The sequence below is a fragment of the Podarcis muralis genome, chromosome 6 (assembly GCF_964188315.1).
Source record: "Podarcis muralis chromosome 6, rPodMur119.hap1.1, whole genome shotgun sequence".
NCBI lineage: Eukaryota > Metazoa > Chordata > Lepidosauria > Squamata > Lacertidae > Podarcis > Podarcis muralis.
Window position 1 is genome coordinate 26,106,073 of NC_135660.1, and position 24,609 is coordinate 26,130,681.

General features: G+C 44.1%; 1 protein-coding gene across 1 annotated transcript; it reads left to right on the forward strand.

Annotated features, from left to right (window-relative positions):
* LOC114597852 (phospholipid scramblase 2-like) lies at window positions 1-22,982 on the forward strand. The gene is made up of 9 exons (XM_028731230.2): window positions 1-277; window positions 6,026-6,058; window positions 8,556-8,705; window positions 15,530-15,687; window positions 16,680-16,722; window positions 18,299-18,519; window positions 19,787-19,948; window positions 20,355-20,516; window positions 21,487-22,982. The coding sequence occupies exons 2-9, from the start codon at window positions 6,046-6,048 to the stop codon at window positions 21,544-21,546; spliced, it is 969 nt and encodes a 322-aa protein (XP_028587063.2). The 5' UTR covers window positions 1-277; window positions 6,026-6,045; the 3' UTR covers window positions 21,547-22,982.
* Window positions 22,983-24,609: the final 1,627 nt, after the last annotated feature.

Below are 24,609 nucleotides of genomic sequence, written 5' to 3' on the forward strand. Positions count from 1 at the left end.
AGGCGCTCCCAGGTACAATTTCCCCCACTTGTGGGCGTCGGCCGGGCTTGCGGTTCCACTTCCTCCTCGCCAGGGGCTGCTCGCTTTGCTCTCGCCGCTGTTGACGTCGCCGCTCCCGGCCGACCCCCGCCCCTTCCCGGAGCCCCGCTCTCGCTTTTATCCCCACCCCCAGGTCCGCCCTGCCAGTCCAGAGCGGCTGGGAGACGATTTGTTAGACAACAGCGCGAGGCGATCAGCTGCGAAGGGACGCGTCCGGCACGCGAGGCTGCTAATCCAGGTAAGTCAGGCGCTTCCTGCGTTAGAGACGCGGGGCTGAATAAAGACAGGAGCGCGGGGCAGGCAGAGAGAATTACGGCCGCTTAAGAAAAGACCCATCCTCGGGTGCTGTTGACTCGTGGGCGGCCAGCCCCACAGGTGTGCGGCTGCGGCTAAACCTGGGGAATTGTTCTAGGGGGAAACTGCGGGGAGACGAGAGCTGGGTAGCTCCCACTGTGGTTTCGCTTTCGTTTCCGACGGGCTTGCTCTCCGTGTTCTTGGCGGAGGTCGTTTTGGAGCTCTGGTCTTAATGGTCCTCTTTCTGTCGTCCTTGTTTCTTCTTGCTTCAAATGCTCCTCTCGTTCGACAGGGATGTGTATTTCTTCCCTTCCCTCGGTAAAGATGTTTGTTCCTGTGCGGCTAGGTAGTGCTGTTTTTGACCGTGCGCGGCGCGTTCTGCCCTGATAGCACCGCTGTGAGGATCTTAATTTCAGGGTCGAGGGTTCGAGCCTCATATTGGACAAGGAGTTGGACTAGATGACTCGCGGGATCCCTTCCAACACTACAATGCTGTGATTGTACGTAACACTCCCCTTCCCGCTGCCATCTTTCATTTTGGCTGCCTTTGCAAGTCTCCACCTGTGACCTGTGACCCTCTGAACTGCAGCTGTATTGATTCCTTCACCTTTCTTCCAAAGATCTCATGGCCCTGTCAGTAGTTCAAAATGTAAATGGTTCACCCTCCATTTTATCATCACAACAACCAGTGCTATTTTTCTAGAAAAAGAGGTGTCGGTACTCAGTATGAATGCCTCCTTTGCTCTCTTAAAATGGCAATGGCGCCCACCTGAGAGGTGCCGGAACTGAGTTCTGGCTAAAAGAAAGAAAGAAAACAACCTTCCAAGGTAGGTTAGGCTGAGAAGCAGTGATTGGCCCAAGGTAACCCAGGGAGCTTCGTGGCTGTGTGGATTTGAACCTAAGTCTGGAGTCTAAGCACCACCTTTGTGTTATCCCTCACCATTGGTCATGCTGGTTGGGGCTAATGGGAGTTGCAGTCCATCAACAGCTGGAGTGCTACAGGTTCCTCATCCCTGCTCTACGCCTTCAAATGCATTGAAACCGCTTTCAGAACTTCTGTTGAAATTGCCAAGATCAGGAGGGGGTGGGCAGTGAGTACGATCCTGCTCTGCCCTTGACCTGTTCACCCCAATGGTGGGGGGTGGCGACACATGTGGTGCACACCAATCCCACTCCTAACCTGCATGGGGGCTTTTTGGAGAAGCTTTGACACCTGTATGCAGATAGGAACAAATATCTTTCAGACATTGCGCTGAACATGAAGAAGTCGGGGTGGAAAATCTTGACAAGCCACAAGAGGTTGTGAGATGCCTTCCAAATTGGACAGTATTCATAATTTTTCTATACCACTACATCAGTGCACATTCTCTGCTTATTAGCCCTGTCTTGTGCAGGAGGGTTCTCCTATACTTTGAGCGGTTCACGAGGGCACAGGGAAGTTGGGAAAGTAGGAAACTTGTCTGCTATGGACTTGCAAAGTTAACTAACCTTAGGATCTAAGTCACCTACTTGCTGATTTCTGCCCAGACACTGAGGTCCAGCGCCGAGGGCCTTCTGGTGGTTCCCTCACTGCGAGAAGCTAAGCTACAGGGAACCAGGCACAGGGCCTTCTCGGTAGTGGCGCCCACCCTGTGGTACGCCCTCCCAGCAGATGTCAAAGAGATAAACAACTACCTGACATTTAGAAGACCTCTGAAGGCAGCCCTGTTCAGGGAAGTTTTTAATGTGTGACATTTTAATGTATTTTTAATCTTTGTTGGAAGCCTCCAAGAGTGGCTGGGGAAATCCAGCCAGATGGGCGGGGTACAAATAATAAATTACTACTACTATTACCACAGTTGTGGGGTTTTTCTAGTTGGTGAATATTGCAGATTTTGTAGTTGCAACAGCCCTACAGCAAAATCAGCAACATGATAGCTTGTGTTCATAGAATCAGGCTGATGTGGTCAGCCTTGTTGCTGTGTTTGAAATCTCCTCCCTCCCTAAATGCAGTCTAGATGAGAGTTGCCTTAGTAGCACTGACGTAATTGATGCCAGGAAAACGTGGGGAAGGCTGAAGAGTTCAAAAAAGAACTAGAAAAGTACTCCCTTTCACCCTTTGACCTTTATCTTGCATCAGTGTTCCTTGGTTCATTGTACAATGTAGGAAATGCTTTCTGTCATTTAAGTAAAAGGAAGGAAAACTAGCAGAAAGTATTTCCTACATTGTACAAAGAAAAAGGTGACACAATTTCTAAACTTCAAGTAATCTAGATCATGTTAGTCACACTTTTGTTCTGCTTTGGTTTTCTAGAGCAAAGCAGAACAAATTAGGCAGATCCCGCCCCTCCTTCACTGATATATAATCTTAGATTGCATGATCAATAAATGCCCAGTGTCTTGTAGCCTGGAGAAAAGTTGGAAGTCAGTTTTAGGCATCCATGTGCAAGTGGGAACTTCTTTTTTCAAGAAAGCTCAAAACAAAGTCTGTAGTCCAAACCCCCTTTGGTGCCTCTGCCCAGCCCTGCCAGGAAAAAAACAAACTCTTTTGGATATCAGATTGCAAAGTCCCATTAACTTCCGTGGTACTTACTCAGTAAGAGCAGGCTCAGGATAGCAGACTTACTTGTGTGTTTTCCAACGTTTTAAAAGATCATTATAATAAATTTACTTGGGATTGTGCTAAAAATCAGAGCGCACAAGGCAGCCAACGAATAAAAAAAAATGAGTTCATCATAGTAACAAAGAAATGAAGAATATGGTAACAAACAAGAACTGATCGAGTCCTGGGTTTACAAGACGATTCAGTACTAATTAATATTGCATCATTTAGATCTCCCGATGGACATTGGGTAACTGCAATCCTGCCAGCAGTTTCCCACAGTGTCTGGGCAGGACCCAAGTAAATGCAAGCACATTTCAAGTCCTAGGGAAACCAGTAGGAATGCCAAGCACATTCTTAACCCTTTCCCACTGGAATCCATGGAGCTTATTTTTACTGTTAGGATTTGTTTCAGGATTTTGTTGAATGAGGAAGCTGTTGCGGTTTGGGGGGGTTTACAAATTTGTGGCTTTTTCTTTTCAGCCTGTTTCTGTGAGTAGGTGACACCTCATTGCAGGATACTTTGCTGAAACTTGTTAGTCCTCAGCATTCTCAAATACCTCCTCCCCTGGCCAGGCTCTCTGCCTTGGGGACCACATTGTCTTGGGTGCTGCTAGCACCTTCCATCAGTGACCGTCAACACAGCCCTGCAAAAGCATCAGGTTGAGTGACGGGATGGAGCACTGGTGCTTGGATGTGTGTCTTCCAGCCACAGCATACAAGCATGCCTGCCTGCCATTCTGGCTATGGAGCAGGAAAAGCTGGCAGGTGTGTTGGGCAGTGGAAGCTGGTCCATTAGGGCAAATGGGGGCACTGCCCCTCACCCATCTCAGTCTGCCTTCAAGCAAGCCTTCACCTGCCTACGATCTTTCTTGCAACCAGTAAGGTTTGCCTGTCACTGACCCTGCCTCCATCTATTGACCCAGTTGTGGATTTGGGAGTTCCATGCAGGCTATAAAACAGGAAATTTCTTCGTGGGCTAAGAGGAAAAACTTCCATACCATGAAATTCACTTGAAAGTCGGTTTTCATGAAACCACAGTAGATCTTGATGGAAAGTTTGCCAATATAGAACTTGGCCTTGAACAAACACAAAAGCAGGAAGATTGATGGTAATCTCTGGATGGCAAAAGGGCCTTCCAAAGTAAATAAAAGTTTGTGTGTGCTCATAGGCAGCTGTTGCACTGCAGCTTTTGATTAAGAGAAAAATGACCTGGTAGATTTGTGTTTGGTTGTAAACCTATATCAACCGATACAATGAGTAAAACCCATTCAACAAGATGGGACTCGCTTCTGTGTAGGCACACATTGGGTTGCAGGGTAAAAAAATCAGTGCAAATATTCAATAGAACTAATATTGTATATTACTTCCTGGGGTCCAAGTTCTCTCTGTTTCTCTCCTCCAGAGGGAGGAGCTTTTTTGCTGTCATTGATTTTCATCTTTCCCCTTTGACATCTGAATCTGCTCTTACTTGTACAGAAGTATTTGGTTTTCATTTGAATTCATGCATTTGAACCTTCAACCCTTTTGCAACATTTTTGATGCCATGTACTGGAAAGACCTGGGGGAGTTGGGATATTGAAACTGGTGGGGTCCAGAATGATGAAGTGGCTGAGTTTATTTTAAAGCGCCTGTGCTTTAAAATAAAGAAAATATAAAGATTCCTGTGGTGATTTCTTGGAGGGTTAAAATGGATTTGTGTTTTTTTTTAAAAAAAGGTTGAAGTCAAATAGTGGACAGCATATGAAGTTCTAGGGCTGATCAACATATTTAAGTTTAATAAGCTACTGAGGTCCCTACATCTGTAGGTCTCAGAATAGGATTTCAGGGTCTGCGTCGGTTCCTATGAGGAGAAGAGTGGTATCGCGGTCCGAAGGCTTAGTAAATATTTGATTGGATCCAGTCTAGCCCTTCCATTTGCAGAAGAACTGCCATCCAAGAAAAGGACTGGAATCCCTTCCCTGTTCTCCAGTAGCAGTTCCCAATGAGTAGAGCTCTATCCACAGAAACTTTGGAGCCAACCCATTCTTTCACTGCTTCCAGAAAGGTTTTTGACAGCAGCCCCTTCATATATTCAAAGAGTGTGTAGAGGAAGAAGTACCACTTTTCTTTCTGCCTCCAGTTCCAAGGGGGGCAGTCCCTGGTGCCTCCATCCTCCCCAGCTCCAAGACAAAAGTCCTAAGGGGAAGCCTATGTTTGCTAGGTTGTGAGTAGCCAGAAAAGCGACCATGATAAATAGCTGAATGGACATGTCGACTTGATGTGCAGTAATGATGTAAAAGGCATATTCCATGCCAGGAATTGTTAGAAAAAAACCATTTCATTTTCAAAAAGTGTAATGCCTTGATATAAATATGGTACAGTGGTACCTCAGGTTACATACGCTTCAGGTTACAAACTCCACTAACCCAGAAATAGTGCTTCAGGTTAAGAACTTTGCTTCAGGATGAGAACAGAAATCGTGCTCCGGCGGCATGGCGGCAGCAGGAGGCCCCATTAGCTAAAGTGGTGCTTCAGGTTAAGAACAGTTTCAGGTTAAGAACAGCCCTCTGGAATGAATTAAGTACTTAACCTGAGGTACCACTGTATTGCCTTCATATAAATCTATGGCATAGCTACATTTTGAACATGATATGTAGTTTTGTCTTCGCTGCTCGAAAGCATTTTGTAATACAGAAAAGAGCAACCAGATTGCCCTCAGGCCCTGCGTTTGAGCTTCCTCAACCATCTTATGGGCCACTGTGAGAACAGGATACTGGACTAGATGGGCCACTGGTCTGATCCAGCAGGCCTATTCTGATATTCTTAATCAGTGAGGTCAAACCATCTTCCTACCAGGACTGGTGAAATCATTTTGAGCCTTTTAGTTCAGGCAAAAAACGAAGTGGTTACTGTGACTGTTCTTACAAGTGGACACATTGGGGCAAACACAGTACATTTATAATAATATATTTGCTAAGGAGCCAGGCTCCAATCATGAATGGGGAGGTGCTGGGTTTTGTAAGTTTGGTAATGCCAAAGTGAATAAGACAAAATTAGGAGAGAGGGAGAAGGATATGGCAATGTTGCTTTTTATTTGAAAACAACAACCATCCTATTTTGTTTTTTCAGAAACGAGTATACAAAGATTCATGGAACCCCAGGGTGAGTAATATCTTTTTCTGCTTTAATTCTGCGAATGTTCATTTTTGACACGGACCATCTATAAAGCGTTGTTTGTCTATTTGCCTACTGTGTGCCTGTTTTGGCTGCTCTTGTTGGACACCAGAGGTGGTGAAGTAGGGTACCTGCAGAAACAGGAATCTTGTGGCTGGTATGTTCTTGTGAGGTAGAAGTACAACTAGACTTCACTTTCATCTCCATGAGCCCTCAACATTTGCTGCAAAGGGTTGCAGATTGTGGGTGTGTGCTGGTGGCTGCAGGAAGCAGAAAACAAAGTCCACTCAGACATTGTATACTCAACTCTTCAAACATGGGTTAACTATTCCATTGGGAGTTTAAATAATTTGGAATGAACATTACCAAGGTTTTCATCAAATGTTCTAGAAAAATGCCGCAAAAATCAATTGAATGTTTTTTTTTATTTTCTTTTTGCTTTATTGTTCAAATATTTGCTTTAGTCAGATATTGTTGTTTTGCTTTAGTATTTTTCCTAAACTGGGTTGCCTTCCCCAAATGATGTAGAAAGTGAATCTTGCAACATAAAATATATGTGGAAAGTGGGGAAGGAGAGTAGCAGCCCATTAAACAAACATTCAGGATAGCCCTATAGACCCACAAAAGAAAAGGTAAATTCCAAATACATTTTAGGATTGTGTTGAAATTATGTTAGTTCTTGTTGAACAACAATAAGGTGTATGCAGGATTCCAAGCTTTTAAAGATATTTCCTGCCAGAGTTCCATGGCTGTAGAAACTGAAAGACAGCCAGAAATTCAGAAGGTGGACTGTTCCCCTCACTGTATCGCTGTGGTGGTAGAAGTTTTGCCTATTTAGTTTTCTTCTCCATGCATTTCAGCAGTTAAAGGGTGTGGAACCTATGACTCTCCAGCTGCTTTTGGACTCTGGAGGCCAATGCTCAGGGATTATGGGAGTTACAGGTTCCCCGCCCCTGTGCCAAAAGCACATAACCTCTGGCAGGAGAAAAAAACACCATCCCTAGTAAGTGAAAATAGCACTTCAAAGGGTGTTACTTTTGGAAATTATATAAGGCACCTAGGAAGCTGCCTTATACCAATTTAGACCATTGGTCTACCTAAAGCATTGACTGCTGACAGATCTCCATGATTTCAGACAGGGGCCTTCCCTAGCCCAATCTGTTTGCACATATTTTATACAAGTAGATATTCTGGTCGCATTCTGCAAGTGCTATACTTTTCAAGAGATAAATCTCAGAATAGGGAATCTGGTAAACTCTCCACTCGAGAATTCTTATCAAGAGAGTAAGGTTGTATTCATTGGGTTCATGGAAATGTTGGTGTAGGAATATTGCCACTTAACTGGCGGGTACATTGGCTTGATGCATTGATGCCGTTTTTACCACCCAGCACAATGCAGCAACATCAGGAGGGTGACTGCACCCCAATACGTTGGCTGCTATTGCAATCCATGTACCACCCTTTTGTAAAATGATCTGTGACTGCCCGTTTTGTTTTGTCTTTTAAATAGAAAATAACCTAAAAGTAAAGCTGAATTAGTGGGACGCGGGTGGCGCTGTGGGTTAAATCACAGAGCCTAGGACTTGCCGATCAGAAGGTCGGCGGTTCGAATCCCCGCAACGGGGTGAGCTCCCGTTGCTCGGTCCCTGCTCCTGCCAACCTAGCAGTTCGAAAGCACGTCAAAGTGCAAGCAGATAAATAGGTACCGCTCCGGTGGGAAGGTAAACGGTGTTTCCGTGCGCTGCTCTGGTTCACCAGAAGCGGCTTAGTCATGCTGGCCACATGACCCGGAAGCTGTACGCCAGCTCCCTCGGCCAATAAAGCGAGATGAGCGCTGCAACCCCAGAGTCGGCCACGACTGGACCCTTTACCTAAAGCTGAATTAAGGGACCAATCCCATACACTAGAACCTGGCATAGAGCAAGCCTGGCATAAATTAAGCTGGCCTAAAGTTCACCAGATCCAAACTTCATTCAGGAGCAGGGCAACTGCTGGTTGAGTTGGTCTAAGCCTGGCAAGGGGGAAACAAGCCTTTGAAAAAGCTTTTGCCAGGTTTCCAGGTCATGTGGTCAAGCTGAATGGACTTGGGATCTGGCCTAAATCTCTCCCCCACCCCCGCTTTGGTCTTGCTCTCCACCACACTCCCAGAACACCCTTTTATCAGGGCTTACATGGGTTTAAGATCCAGGATGGGGGAGAAAGATTGGCATATCTGGCTGAACTGCAGATAAAGCAGTTAAGCCATCTTAGCCTGATGGTGCCAGGAACCTCCCATCTCAGCCAGAGTTCCTCTGAATCCTAACCCCACTAAATCCTGGAAGATCTTGCAGACAGGATTGATCCATAAATAAGGAGTGAAACTCAAGTAGTATAATGCCATATTTTGCCTTTATGTTTTCTGCTCTCTGCATAAATGTGAATGATATATATATTTGCGAGTGTTCAGGAAGTGAGGCTTTGAAATGTCTTTCCATTCTTCCAACAGATAAATCTGCACCTGTCCCACCAGCTCCCGGGTACCCTGGTTCTGCTCCTGGGTATCCTGGAACACAGCCACCTTATGGATACCCTCAGTACCCCCCTGGGCCTGGTCAGTATGCCCCAGGGCCTGGCCAATATCCTGCTGGCTTTCCAGGTAAGCAGTTATTATGCACATAAACTTGTATTTTACATTGTTGTGACACTTCCCAACATCACTTGCACTGATGCGCTGTATGTAAATTCTGTACATTAAAAAAGCATCTATATATTTATTCTAATGAATAAATTTCTATACTACCCTTCATATGAGGACCACAGGGCAGTTCAGAATCAAAAGTACATGACATAACAGGCAAAAACAATACCCTCCAGTTTAAAAGGCCATAGATTTGTTTAATAAGCCAAAGGCCTAGGAGAAGAGGAATGTTTTTGCTGTGCTCCTAAAGATATATCACAAAGGTGTGAGGCAAGCCTCCCAGGCAAGCACTCCACAAATGGAAAGACACCACACAAAAGGCCCTTACCTGTGTTTCTACCCTCCAGACCTCTTGTGGAGGGGGGCACCTCAGATGTTGATCATAGGGTCCAGGTCAGCATGCAAGGGAGAAACATGCTAAGAGGAAGGCACGCTTGGCAAATCCACACCATGATCAACTCCCACCCAGAAACCAATGTCCCCACTGTGGAAGGACGTGTGGATCCAGAATTGGTCTCCACAGACACTTACGGACTCATTGTTAAAACCGTGTTTATGGAAGACAATCTTACTCGGCTACGAGTGATCACCAAAGAAGAAGAAGATATGGGAAGTGGCGATCTTTGAAATACTGCAGTCCTGACCTGACTTTGTAGGTCAAACCTAGCACCTTGAATTGGGCCCAGAAACTCTTTGCCAGTCAGGCCAGGGTTGGTGTTATGTGCTCAAACCGTATTGCCCCATAGAGCAACTGGCTATTGAATGCTGCACCAGCTGAAGTTTCTGAACCATCTTCAGAGGCAGCCCCTTGTATAATGTATTGCAGAAATCTAACCTGGAGGTGACTACAATATAGACAGCAGGTGTTAGGCTATCCCTGTCCAGATAAGGGCCAAAGCTGATGGGAAGCACTCTGCAACATCAAGGCCACCTGAGTGTCAGGCGACAGCAATGGACCCAGAAGTACCTGCAAGCTATGGACCTGTTCTTTCAGAGAGAGTATAACCCTATCAAGAGCAGGCCACCTTCCATCCATTTGGTTAAGGGAACCACCCACTAACAGTGCCTCATGAGCCTCGCCGATCAGAAGGTTGGCGGTTCAAATCCCCATGATGGGGTGAGCTCCCGTTGCTCTGTCCCAGCTCCTGCCAACCTAGCAGTTCAAAAGCACATCAAAGTGCAAGTGGATAAATAGGTACCACTGCGGCGGGAAGGTAAACAGCGTTTCCATGCATTTTGGCTTCCGTCCTGTTGTCCCGTTGTGCCAGAAGCAGTTTAGTCATGCTAGCCACATGATGTGGAAAGCTGTCTGTGGACAAACGCCGGCTCCCTCGACCTGAAAGCGAGATTAGCGTCTCAACTCCATAGTCGCCTTTGACTGGACTTAACCATCCAGGGTCCTTTACCTTTTTACTTTTACCTCTCGGCAAGTCATTACTGAGGCAGAACAACGATCCAGCACAACCACTGCCTCATCTGCAGATGTAAGGGAGAAGCAAAGCTTGACCATAGAAATGTAGACCATTTGAAGAAAGGTCCATATTCTGTTCAGCTTCATATTTTGGTCTCAGTTCAGGATTTCTTTTGGTGGACCTATTCTGGGTCTCCATACAGTGTTACTACGTATGCATAAAATGAAACAGAAAGCATTTCTCCACCAGCAGAAAATATATTCTGCCCAAAGTCCTGTATTTGTAAGAAGCCTCCTCTCAGAAGCAAAATGTTCCTGTATTGAAATGAATCTAAATTATGGGCTCATTATGCTTTTGAATGGAAACTGGTGAGGGGTATGTTGGTTTGTGTTTGCCATGCATACAAAGCAACAGCAGGTGCTTTTTTAAAAAAAAGGAAAGAGATTGTTCATCTATTTTCCCAGTCTGCATGTGCCCTGCAAATGCTCTGTGCAGGCTCTAGTAGTAGATCATTAGCTTCCTTGTGTTCAAGCTAATCCTAAAATCTGTGGACACACTTGATAACTATTCCCATTGAATTTACCTCTCTGGGGTAACCGCAAGACATTTTGGTGACTGAAGCTGAAAATACAAATTACACTTATTAATATAGGACACCATCTGTATGGTTCTGTAGTTCTTTAACATCAGTCTCATCAAAGCAAGTGGGGTGGGGTGTTGCTGATTGTTCTAGATGTTCTATATTGTCAGAAAAGAGACTTTTCTTTTTAATTTTGAAATTATGGTTGAATTAAAGGACAGCTCTTTCAGTGCTGTAGCCTGTGTCCATTTCTTGCTTACAAAAATGCCCACAAAGGAGAACGCAAATGAATGGTAGAACCTCATGGCTTCTCAGATATTCTGCCAATACTGTACAGAGGGAGTGGAAAATCAGAAGCATATAAGAAAATCAGTTCTTGGGCATATAGAGTTGTAATCTTATCACCTGAAGTCTTTCAGTCTGTCCATACACCATGGCTGGCTATTTTTTAATTTATCTTCAGACTAATTTCTTCTTCTTCTTCTTCTTCTTCTTCTTCTTCTTCTTCTTCTTCTTCTTCTCCTTCTCCTTCTCCTTCTCCTTCTCCTTCTCCTTCTCCTTCTCCTTCTCCTTCTCCTTCTCCTCCTCCTCCTCCTCCTCCTCCTTCCCCTCAACTACATGGACTTTATGTTGGCTAACCTAATTTAATAAATCTAAAGCTGCTTTCAATGCTTTCAATAATCCATTCAATGCTGTCTGAACATATTTCTTATTTGTTTGTTTGTGTGATTTGATTTACATACTGCCCTCCATCAGAATATTTCAGGTGGGTTCACATGGCTAAGTTGCAGAGTTCAGGCCCTGTGCAGCAGTGCCATTTAAGTAAGAACAGCAATAGCAGCAGTGGGAGAGGTACTCTTTTGCCTCTAACATAGCTCTTCCGAATCCCATTAATTCCGCTGGCACAGTGCGTAATGCAAGATGACGTTAATGTGAATGATGGTCCCTTCTGATGCAGGCCTTTAAATTAAAACAATGAAAGGGATGTGTTTATCCCTTGGAACATGCGTGCATCCAGCTTACGCATCCGTTAGATCATTTGAACTTGAGAAGCCATGCAGGGAAGGCAGGGCACAATTGCTTCCCTGATTGCAGTTGCAGAAAGGTCACCTTCTGCAAACCGAAGGATGATGCTGGTGGGGCGGGGTATGTTGGGCGTGGGATGGGGCAAAGACTGCTGATCAGGCAGGGTTGTAAGGGCCGTAGTTCAGCCATCAATTGCATGTTTTGCTTGCACAAAGTCCATAGTCGAGGCACTTTTGGCTTTTAGATTGATTTTCATTATAAACTTTAAGAAAGGTTTTGTGCCAGGGTGGATTTGATTTGATTTAAATCAAATCGATTTAAATCTCTAGTCAGTAAGACTTGATTTAAATCATTATTATTTTTACAGAAAGACCCATTCTTGCTGGTATAATCTTAATATTTACAACCAGATGAAGGTTTCATTTTTGGAATAATAAATTTTCAAAGCAGTTTTTACAATTATATCAAAAATTATTGATTTGGTTATACTATTAGCAATACATAGACAGATAATTATTAAATTGTTGTGAGGTTTAATAAGTTAACTGTTTATATTTGGACAACTTTTCTGCTGTACTTTATTGGAAGAAGAAAAATAGTCATTTCCTTAATAACAATGTAAACAATTTATTTAACTAAAGCAATAACATTATAGCATATGTATCCATGTTTGTTAACTGATGTGGTTAAATCTTTAAAAAAACAACAGACTTGAGTTTTAGCACACATGAAAAACTTAAAACAAATCCTTATTTCCTGATGAATAGCCTTTGGACTGTAATGTAACCTAAATAGAAAACTATCTTTAGAAAGATTTTTCCTCCAAAATGATGTTATTTTTTAAAAAAATCCAATTTAAATCAAAACAATCCAATTTAAATAAAAAAAAACCAATTTAAATAAAAGAAAACTGTTTTTTTAAAAAATAATAATTTATTTTTATCCCCCTGTTTTGCACTTTTATTATATGGTTCTTATCTTTTAAATGTTGTAAACCATGTTGATGTACTTTTAGTATTTAGTGGTACATTAATATTGTAATAATAAATATGCCTTGGTGTTTCCCATCCACACTAGTAGGAGGCCCTTTGTGGGATGTATTTGCTGCCTGTATTGCTGTCCCTTCCCTTCTATTAACACCTTCCTGCCCAGCATATGTTCCTGAAACCTGAGATACATTGGGAGCATGCAGGAAGGTATCTGTTTACCCTCCCTCCCTCCCTCTGTGTGTGTATGAAATACAAGTTTCTTTTTATAGACCGGATTTGCAGAAAAGTGCAGGGCTTGGTTGCTTCTTAAAAAGCTGTATCACTCCAAGCTCAGCAAGGATTTGGAGCCTGGGCAGGCAAACTAAGGCCTGGGGGCCAGATCCAGCCCAATCGCCTTCTCAATCTGGCCCATGGACAGTCTGGGAATCAGCGTGTTTTTACATGTGTAGAATGTGTCCTTTTATTTAAAATGCATCTCTGGGTTATTTGTGGGGCATAGGAATTCGTTCTCCCCCCCCCCCCAAAAAAAAATATGTAGTCCGGCCCCCCACAAGGTCTGAGGGACCGTGGACTGGCCCCTCCTGAAAAAGTTTGCTGACCCCTGATTTGGAGTAACTTGCATGAAAGGCTGCTGCTTCCTTTCCTCTCTTTTATTTTCCGTCCCACCTCCAGTACCAGCAAGGGCCAATTGTATTTAAATTTTCAATTATTATTATTATTATTATTATTATTATTATTATTTTGTATTATTTATACTCCCGCCCATCTGGCTGGGTTTCCCCAGCCACTCTGGGAGGCTTCCAACAGAATATTAAAATACAATAACCTATTAAACATTAAAAGCTTCCCTAAACAGGGCTGCATTCAGATGTCTTCTAAAAGTCTGGTAGTTGTTTTTCTCTTTGACATCTGGTGGGAGGGCGTTCCACAGGGTGGGCGCCACTACCGAGAAGGCCCTCTGCCTGGTTCCCTGTAACTTAGCTTCTCACAGTGAGGGAACTGCCAGAAGGCCCTTGGCACTGGACCTCAGTGTCCGTGCAGAATGATGGGGGTGGAGACGCTCTTTCAGGTATACTGTACCGAGGCCGTTTAGGGCTTAAAGGTCAGCACCAACACTTTGAATTGTGCTTGGAAATGTACTGGGAGCCAGTGTAGGTCTTTCAAGACCGGTTATATGGTCTTAGTAGCTGCTCCCAGTCACCAGTCTAGCTGCCGCATTCCCCACATTAAATGGGGAGCGCCCTTTGTGTGGTCACACGCAGCCCCCTGGACCCTATGCGGCACCATTAGCACAGGCTTGGCTTCACCTTCCCCAGGTGGGATACCTGGAGGTCTCCGCCTACCTCAGCCAATTGCCCAATCCCGCCAGGGGAGGCGTTGCCAAGGTGATCAGGCCAGGTAGGGGGTGGGACCACCCTGCCCACACAATAGGGGGAGGATCTTACCTGGGAATCGTCAGTTGGCTCCAGAGCTTCTCCCACCCTACCCACCCTCAGTTAAGACTTCTTTTGCAGGTTAACCTTTTCTCCACAGGTACGCGGGGCGCTGCTACGTTAAGGTCGCTGTTGAAGGGCCGGAAAGGAATTATCCTGCATTGGCAGGTTTGCCTTTCCCGTAGCAAATCATCACAACTTTGGCGGTATCAGGCCTTTGGCAGAATCCTTTAGTCTATCTTCCCTAAATGGGGGTGGGCGTGTAGCGGTGACCCACGCCCCCTTCTCTTTGTGGTGGCGATCCCAGGGTTCCCCGTTAAAGGGGTTGCTTTGAGGGAAGGCTTTGGCCATATGCCTAGAGGTTGTCATTGCTCTCCCCTGTGACGGGGGCATAACGGGGGAGGGCTCTTTCTGCTTGAACATATGTTCTCCAGAACCAGCCCATCCCCCCCCCCCCCCGCACACTCTAGATAACCCTGATGTTCCCCAGATCCCCGGCGGGGGACTAGGAGGGATAAACACCCAATGTCTGAGCCAAGGTCTACCTACATCTGAAACATAATAAAGTTGTGACCAATTTTTAATCCCATAGTGCGTTGTCTTCAGTCGTTATTCCACACGGAGGCCGCCCAGGGTTTGGGGGACTCCATCTGTCCATGCAATAAAGTACATCTGGCTTGTGTGAATGCCGTTCTGTGCAAAAGAGCTGTTCTAAAAATATAAGATACCACAAATGTGCCTTCAACAACAAATGGCGGGACCAGAGCATTGCAGGACTATCTGCTTTCAGACTGCTTCTGAGTCTTGCTTCTGAGTAGACACCTACTCACAGAAATGTGAGAGTCCAGTATGCCCCAACATGTGGCTCTTGCCAGGGGAAAAAAATGCCTTGCCTTGCCAATGGTGCAATCCCATGCACACATTTTCTAATTTCTGTGTAGTGCTGCAGAGGGAGAGTATTTTCTTTACTTGTTTCTTATATTCACACCGTACGTTTTCGTTGAAAAAATGCCATAGTTGAAATTAAATGTAAATTATGTAAATTATTGCACCAAATCTTAAAGACCAACTAAGTTAGTTCTTGGTATGAGCTTTCGTGTGCATGCACACTTCTTCAGATACACTGAAGAAGTGTGCATGCACACGAAAGCTCATACCAAGAACTAACTTAGTTGGTCTTTAAGGTGCTACTGGAAGGAATTTTTTTGTTTTGACTATGGCAGACCAACACGGCTACCTATCTGTAACTGCACCAAATCTGTTAGTGTAGGGGTTTGGTTTTTTAAAAAGTTTTTTATAATACAAAAGGTAAAATTTGTCATTTTGCTTTCCCCTTCCAAAGGTGCTCCTGGACAGCCACCCTACGGATTCCAGCCTGTTCAGCAAGCTTATGGAGCTCCTCCAGTTCCAGGCCAGCCCAATGGACCTCCTGGTGCTATGTGGATGCCAGCACCACCTTCAATTCCCAATTGCCCTCCTGGATTGGAATATTTAAGCCAGGTACTTCTCTTTATGTTCAACTTCTTCAGGAAAGCAAACGAGTAATACTTCAGTGACGCTACACGGTTTCCCATAGATCCAATCATATATAGGGCAATGCGAAAGCATTCAGGATCCATTTAATAACCATTGAAATTGCTCCTAAATGTTGAAATATATATTCGAAGCGGTACAAAGGGGAAGCTTTTTTCTAACAGGTGGTGGTGGTATTTGCCACTGCCGTTGCCCGTCACCCGAATCATCAGGGTGCGAAAATGAAACTTGAGACTCAAAAGGCACACGTACTTCACATGTGTGCAGCCACGTGTACATCTCTCCCCCTCACGTACACACCACATTTCTCTCTTACACAGACCACACACACATGTGCAAAACTCCCCACACTCTCGCTTGCACATGTACCCCGTTCTTCTCTTCCCAGGTGTATCTCTCCCTCTGTCCCTCACTCCTTGCCCATATGCATTTTCCTCCATTGCACACGCATGGAGCATGCTCGAGCAACTCCCACAGATTCAGAAAAGCCCCTCCACAGGTGAAGGAAGCCCTTTCCAAACAAACAACAACAAAACCCCACAAAAATCAGTTGTTCAGATATTAAGTCCCCAAAAATACAAGGGCCACCAGCCCTGATTTAGAGACTTTTCACCATATGGAGGGTTACCTGACCACATGAAGGGGCTTATGAATTCCATTTGCTGATTTGTGAAATTTCTTAGCAGCATTATATTTGCTCTATAACTATAAGCAACTATAGTTACTTTCCAGATACAAATTTTGGCACATTTACCAGGAAGCAAATTATATTGATTGGTTTTTGCTTTTCTTCATTAAAGAGGCTTCTAAATTTATGTGTTTTGAAATGCAAGGAATACCTAAAAGAGCAGTCCCTCGGGTTTTGTGAATAATGTAAACAGGTTGCAAGATAAATACTTGTGTAATTTTATTATTATTTGCCAGTTTTAACATGTTGGTTTTTTTAATCCCTGTCATAGATTGATCAGATATTAGTTCATCAGCAGATTGAGCTCCTGGAAGGTACGTATCTTATGCTACTTAATATTGTTTGTGCATTGAAAGATATTTCAGATAATTATGCCTCAACTGAAGTTGATGTTCAGTGTTTACTACAGGGTGAGGATTGGATGGTTGGACTTTATTTTATGGTGTTGCTGGAGAAACACCTGTTTTTAAAAGCATGTGACTTCTGAAATTCAATTTGTAATTAACCAAACATACATGTATATAAAAGAGAATGTGATTTATAGCCAATTAGGATTGTAAAGTTAAAAGGGATCCCAAGGGTCATCTAATCTAATGCAGGAATCACAGCTAAAGAATCCCTGATTGCTTTGGTGGTTATATGTATTAAGGTATCGTTCTGACAGGGAACAGTTTACTGCAGGGGTGGCTAACCTGTGCCCTTCCTGCAAGATGTTGTTGGATTCCAATTCCCACCAGACCCAGCATGACCAGTAGTAGTAGTAACAACAACAACAACAACAACAACAATAATAATTTATTATTTATACGCCGCCCATCTGGCTGGGTTTCCCCAGCCACTCTAGGCGGCTTCCAACCGAATATTAAAAGCAATACAGCATCAGGCATTAAAAACTTCCCTAAACAGGGCTGCCTTCAGTTGTCTTTTAAAAGTAAAATAGTTGTTTATTGCCTCGACATCTGCTGAGAGGGCGTTCCACAGGACAGGTGCCACTACCGAGAAGGCCCTCTGCCTTGTTCCCTGTAACCTCACTTCTCACAGTGAGGGAACCACCAGAAGGCCCTCAGCGCCGGACCTCAGTGTCCGGGCTGGATGATGGGGGTGGAGACGCTCCTTCAGGCATACAGGACCGAGACCATTTAGGGCTTTAAAGGTCAGCACCAACACTTTGAATTGTGCTCGGAAACGTCAGTAAGTTGTGGGACTTGCAGTCCAGCAACATCTGCAGAGCCCTAAGTTCCCCATCCCTGGCTTATACTACACAGAAATAGCCAACAGTGTGGTTTTTGAGGGTTGGGGGTGAGAATAACTATTGCTTTCATGTCAGTCCCTTTCTGTTAAGACTTAAGTCCACACCAATACACGTTTCACACTTGATTTGTTCAAATGGACAAAAATTTCATTGTTTTAAGATCTCCTCAGGCATTACAAGAATGAGGAAGTTACCACATAGGAGATTGAGCAGTGGGGAGTGCCCAGGTGGCATCCTGCTGCACTTAGAGAAGCTGTTTACACAGGTCTGGCTGACCATACTGTTTAGCCAGGGCCAGTGGGTGCACCTCTGCTCCCTCTTCCCAGTACCGCATTCACTGAATCTGAATTAGTCTTGTAAACTGAGCTTTTGTGTCTTCAGGGGTGGGAAAATCACAGGATCTTCTTGAGGGCCAAAGTGGTGACATGCAGCTGTCATCACACGGGGCTGCTTTGCATCCAGTAGAACTGGTATCTCCCCTTTGTAATTCTTGGTAGAACTTGCCTAATGTTGTGACGTCATGAAGTTCTTCAGGTTTTTCTTGCCCCACAACATCGCTGGAATTGGGAAGGGGGCCGTAGCTCAGTGGGGAATGCATTCGGATCAAAAGAACTGGACTTCTCTTCCTTCTCTTTCAGTACTCACAGGCTTTGAAACGGCCAACAAATATGAAATAAAAAATGCAATGGGGCAAAGGGTGTACTTTGCTGCCGAGGAAAATGACTGCTGTACGCTGAACTGCTGTGGAACATCCCGGCCATTTACAATGAAAATCCTTGACAACGTGGGTCAGGAAGTCATTGAGCTCAGGCGACCTCTCAGGTGCTCCAGTTGTTGCTGTCCTTGCTGTTTGCAAGAGGTAAATGGCTTCTTGCTCCTTGAGTCCTTTGGCTTGTCTCAGTTTAAAACCACCAAGATGTGGATATTTACTTGGGGTGCTTTCTCATTTCTCTGACCGTGTGAGATGCCCCTCCTTAAATTCTTACACTGGCTTCCTGTCCAGCTCTAATTTCCTCAGGTGAGAAGAAGATCCCTGCTGGTTCAGGCCAGTACCCCCTCCTGCTCTCACAGTGGCCAGCCAGAAGACCATGGGAAGCCCCAAATCCAAGACCTGAGTGCAACATTTGAAATCCCCAGCAACTGGAATTCAGAGGCAAAGGGCGTCTGACAGCCATTTCCACTAGTAGCCGCTGATAGCCCTTCTCCTCCATGAATTTGTCCAATCCTCTTTTAATGTCTTCAGAGTTGGTAGCTAGTGATGCACTGTGGGAAGGAAGTGCTTTCTTAAGTTCTCACCCTTATTATTAGTTGCATTTGTTGGTTGCTTTGTACAAAAAACAACAACGTGTGGAAGTAACTCAACAAATATAAAATGAACAGATGAAATAACTTAAAACCCAGAAAATTTAAAAAGTCATGTACCTTTGAGGCTAACTTAACCACTAAAAACTTGGGTTAATAAAAAATGTCTTTGCCTGCCACCAGGAAACTATGGGGCCAGACATATTGTCCTGGGGAGAGGATTCCACATATGGCAGGGTTTGGGGGTGGGAGGGAGGAGACACTACTGAAAAAGGCCATGCTCTTATAGTCACCCTTGGATGAAGAAGAAGAAGAAGAAGAAGAAGAGTTTGGATTTGATATCCCGCCTTTCACTCCCCTTCAGGAGTCTCAAAGTGGCTAACATTCTCCTTTCCCTTCCTCCCCCACAACAAACACTCTGTGAGGTGAGTGGGGCTGAGAGACTTCAGAGAAGTGTGACTAGCCCAAGGTCACCCAGCAGCTGCATGTGGAGGAGCGGAGATGCGAACCCGGTTCCCCAGATTACGAGACTACCGCTCTTAACCACTGCATCACACTGGCTCTCACCAGAGAGAAGGGCCTCTAATGAAGGCTGCAGGGTTTGGGGTGGTTTTTATGGGGAGAGGGGTTCCTTGAGGTACTGGGGTTCCTGAGCAACATAAGCCTTTGTAAGTTAAAACCGGCTCTTTGAACGGAGCCCAGACATTAATTGGTAGCCAGTGCAGTTGTTTTGCTTTAACATGTCTTTTTCACAGATTTTGCGACTTGGCTTAAAAAAACTGAAGTTGTCCTTCTGACTCAGCTCTGTTCCTTGTTTTTTTTAGCTGGAAGTTCATGCCCCACCAGGCACACCGGTTGGTTATATTAAACAGCTCTGGGATCCCTGTCTACCTAAATTTGCTATCCAAAATGAAGCCCAAGAAGAAATACTGAGAGTCGTCGGGCCCTGCATAGTATGCAGCTGCTGTGAAGATATTAACTTTGAGGCAAGTTAACAATAGGACCATGTCCTGTGAAATTTTATCACGTTGGCCAGGGGCCTGCATCATGGCACAAGCCATCGTGTCTACTTGTTGTTTAGCATTGGGAGAAATCTTCTGGTAATCTGTAATCTGGTGTTGCCAGTTCATGGAGAAGCAGCCACCTGTAGTGTTAACTTGTTTTTTGTATTTTTTACCCTGAGGCTGTAGAGAAGTGGGGTCTGGCCTCCACCATTGGCCGGGAGACCAAAAAAACAAAAACACTGGGAGGCTGCACACTCTGTCTCCATTCAACAAGTTATATAAAATGTTGACATTAGCCTCATGCCTTTTAAATACTTTGCAAATGTGAAGATTTAAAATGTCTTAAATTTCCAATTATAATGATCTCTTTTTTAAAAACAACAACTAGGTCAAGTCAAAAGATGAGAAAAACAACGTTGGAAGAATTTCCAAGCAGTGGACTGGCTTTGTGAGGGAGGCCTTTACAGATGCAGACAACTTTGGAATCCAGTTCCCACAAGACCTCGATGTTAAAATGAAAGCCGTCATGATTGGGGCTTGCTTCCTCATAGTGAGTCTGATAGTCTCAAATGTTGTGCCATTGGGAATTTTGGAGTCTAATTTAATGGACTTTATATACATATGTATGCTCCTTACAGGGCACTTTAAGTCCTGTAGGACTTTCTGGTTCCTTTTGGCTGATAAGGACAGTCATGTAAACTTCCCAAGTGCCTTATGTTAATTAAAGAGCTGCAGAGATTTGCTGGCACTTCTTGGAATGATTATTGGCAATTTTAGCTTTGGCGCAAGTTGTTGCTTTCATTGCTGCAGCACTGAGTGGCATGCATCCAGGAGGTAGATGGAGGAAGGAAAGCCATGCTAAATCAAATTAAATATTTAAGGTGATGGAAACCACCAGATTGTTCAATCTACTCAGGTCACTTCCAGGTCGTTGCGTTTTTCAGGTGGGATTCAGTCACATACTTGCAGATTTGGGTTGTGCAATTAAAGTAGATTTGGAGTTATTGCACAACAAACCTGCCCCCCTCAAAAAAAAAAAATTTCTCCCTGTGAACAGATCAGGATGAATGCCAAACAGACAGGTTGTCTGGAAGCAACCTAAATTTCAGCTTAATGACACAGTGCCAATTTTTACAAACATGGAAGCAGGAACATAAGATGAACATAAAAAGATGAACATAAAAAGAGCCCAATTGGATCAGACCAAAGGTCTAACTTGTCCAGGTTTATGTTCTCACCTATGTGAAGCCCATAAGCAGCACATGAGTGCAATAGCATTGTCTCTCACTTATATTCCCCAGTGGCTAGTATTTGGGATCTCTTTGATCCTGGAGGTAATAAAGGTCTATCTTGATTAGTAACCATTCCTTCTAATGACTTTCCTCATGAAAATGGCATTGGTTTTCAAAAACTTCTGTAAAATGGAATAAGTAGAAAAGTGTCTAAATATTGGTTTGCAGTTGCCTAACTGCTGTCTGTTTTGTTTGGTCTCTGTCCCCTCCCCTCCCCCTCCTTTGTAGGATTTCATGTTTTTCGAACACTCTGGACAAAATCGGCAGCAGCGAGCTGGGGTCTGGTAGCAGAGCAGATTTCTGGATTATAAATACTTCTGAGAAAGCCCTCATCCTCATGTCACTTCTAGTCTTGCCTCGCTATCATTGTCAAGCCTGCTTTGAAGGATTCCCCCACCACCACACACACACACACATTAAAACTACTTATTTTTGTATTGTGATTGCAGCTTTCACACCTATGTTGGAATAGTTCCATTTATTAGAGGCTGCTCAATTCTTGAAATATATACTGATTTTATTTTTTTAGGTTTTGATATATAAAAAGTGTATACTTTTGGTGCAAGATCCTTCTTTGTGTATGTGCCAGTGCTCAGAGAGTAAACTGCATTTTGTGTGGAGAAAGGGGCAGTATCTGTAACTTGTGGCTATTAATTAAGGCAGGGATTCGTACCTGTTCTTTGTATGTAGGGCTATTATACTGCTAAACTTTTGTTTTGTTTTGAGCCAAGAATACTGGACTGCAACTCCCATCATCCCTGACCATTGGTCATGCTGACTGGTGCTCTTGGGAGTTGTGAATCCACAAGATCTGGACGGTTTCCATCCCTTCCCTAGTAACTAAGGAGCTGATGCCATACCTCCCAAGTGCCTGGGGTTTTCCCTGTTGTTCAGTGCTCCCAGTGCAAATGCAAAAATTTTATGTATTGCTTCTACAATCTCCAGTCCAACATTGGGACTCATGAACCTGCATCTGGAAATTTAGATGCAGCACCCACGAACCAGTGCCTGGAACTTAAACGCATGCCTTGCTCCCACAACTTGCATATTTGCTGTAGAAAACACCAAAGCATTCACTCAGCAATCATAACATATAGTGCTGCCAACATGAGTTGCTGAGGGAAATGGGGGTGTGAAGGAAAGATGGATTTACCAATCAGAGGATGCTATTTAACCAAGTCACATTTGGAACAGACCCAACAAAATCATTGACCTTATGTTATGACTGTTGTTGAATATCAATCAGAATATATGTAAGAAATTATTAAGTGGTCCAATGTTTTAGGGGTAGCAAATAGCTCCTCCCAAAAGCAAACTCTTGCTATTTTATGGTGCCTATATAGCTAAAGAGGGGCTACGAAAGGAGAAGAAAGGCTTTACAGATATAGAAAAAATCACGAGAGGGGGAAAAGATACCCGAAGAGAACCGCCGCCCCCAATTTGATTTCTTTTTTAAAAAAGCACTATTCTCCGTAGTCAGAAAATGCCAAGTGCCTGTATTGGGGCGGGGGGGGGGGGGTGAAAGAATTATCCTGACAGAAGGCAAAGCTATATGGCTGGAGCACTCAATACTGCAACAATTGGTTGCAGATTGTACCTCACACAGAAGTAGATGGTGCTGTTGTCTTTTTGACTGAATTTCAAAAAGAAAAGGAAAGGAAAAAATGTGTTAGCCTTTATATGTATGTGTGAAAAATTAAATTATAAAGACACATAAAAAGGAATCTGGCTCTTTGTACTTCTTCTTTTTTAAGTCAGTTTCTGAGGAGTTGTTGTGTCCTGTTTGTGGGCTTCCCCTAGGCGTTTGGCTGGCCACTGCCAGATCAAGAGGCTGGACTATTTGAGCCTTTGGCCAGATGCAGCAGGTCTTTCTTAAATTCTCAGGGGTTAACCACTGAGATCCTTCCAGGAAACCACCGAAAAAATGTGCAATAACTTCCCATAACTGTCATGGTCTGTGGTTGAAGTACACGCAAATACTTGGGGGTGGGGGTGCAGAAGGGATTAATTTCTGCAGGCGCTCAGGCAATAGCCTCTTGGCCATCAGCCCTGACAACATCGACGTGCCCTTGAGCAAGCAAGAGAGGTCGCTTCCCTCATCACTGAGCAACTGCCCACAGCCCACCCTGGGAAGAAGGGGCCTTCAAGCGGGCCCCAAATCCCCGGTGTCCTAATTTTAGACGCCTGGCGACCGCTTTGAAAGATGCGTCGGGAAATGGATTAAACTGGACGAGAGGCAAGGGGAGAAATCGAGCCAGCAGAGGGCGCAGGGGCGGCCCTTCCTTGCTTCGTCCGTGCTGCCCCGAGCTTGGCTGTGTTTTATCTCTGGCTGTTGTTTTCCATCCGGCTATTGTCCTTCTGGCTGTCGTCCTTCACGATCCGCTCCTTTCCTCCCCTTCCCATGCCGTGCAGAGCAAGGGCGGCTCTCTACACAACTTCCCCCGATTGTCTTTCCAGCCTGCGAAACTCCAGCGGATTCCGCCCCCAAGAAGGGGAAACACAGAGAAGCGGGCAAGACGGTGCGAAGGGGCTCTTCGTGTCTCTTAACTCGCTGGCGGGCATCTTTTCTGGCTGCCAGCTGCAAGTTCGCTCCTCCCAGAAAGTTGGGAGGAGACACTGGGTGCAAATCGGCAGCCTCTTAGTATTTCACAGAGAGCGGATCCCACCCCCTTTGCAAGACTGGCAAGCAAAACGAGGAGAGCCGACTGACGAAGCTCTCCCGATTCCTTGCATGGTGGGATGCTATTTTAGATAGATGATAGATAGATTAGATGATAGATAGATAGATAGATAGATAGATAGATAGATAGATAGATAGATAGATGATAGATAGATAGATGATAGATAGATAGATAGATGATAGATAGATAGATGATAGATAGATGATAGATAGATAGATGATAGATAGATGATGATGATAGATAGATAGATAGATAGATAGATGATAGATAGATAGATAGATAGATAGATAGATAGATAGATAGATAGATGATAGATGATAGATAGATAGATAGATAGATAGATAGATAGATGATAGATAGATAGATAGATGATAGATAGATAGATAGATAGATAGATAGATAGATGATAGATAGATAGATAGATAGATGATAGATAGATAGATAGATAGATAGATGATAGATAGATAGATGATAGATAGATAGATGATAGATATAGATATAAAATTAAATTTTCATTTTTATCCTTTGTCACATTCATATCGAATCATATCCTCACATTATAATTATATAATTATAAATATAAATATATAATTATAATTAATTAATTATATTTTTTATTTATACCCTACCCTTCCCAGCCAAGACCAGGCTCAGGGCAGCTGACACCAGG

Bases quoted from the DNA above. Each gene is read 5' to 3' on its own strand.
- LOC114597852 (XM_028731230.2), top strand. The intron at 16,723-18,298 runs GTACGTATCTTA...CTTCTCTTTCAG, and splicing joins GCAGATTGAGCTCCTGGAAG to TACTCACAGGCTTTGAAACG. The intron at 19,949-20,354 runs GCAAGTTAACAA...AACAACAACTAG, and splicing joins GTGAAGATATTAACTTTGAG to GTCAAGTCAAAAGATGAGAA.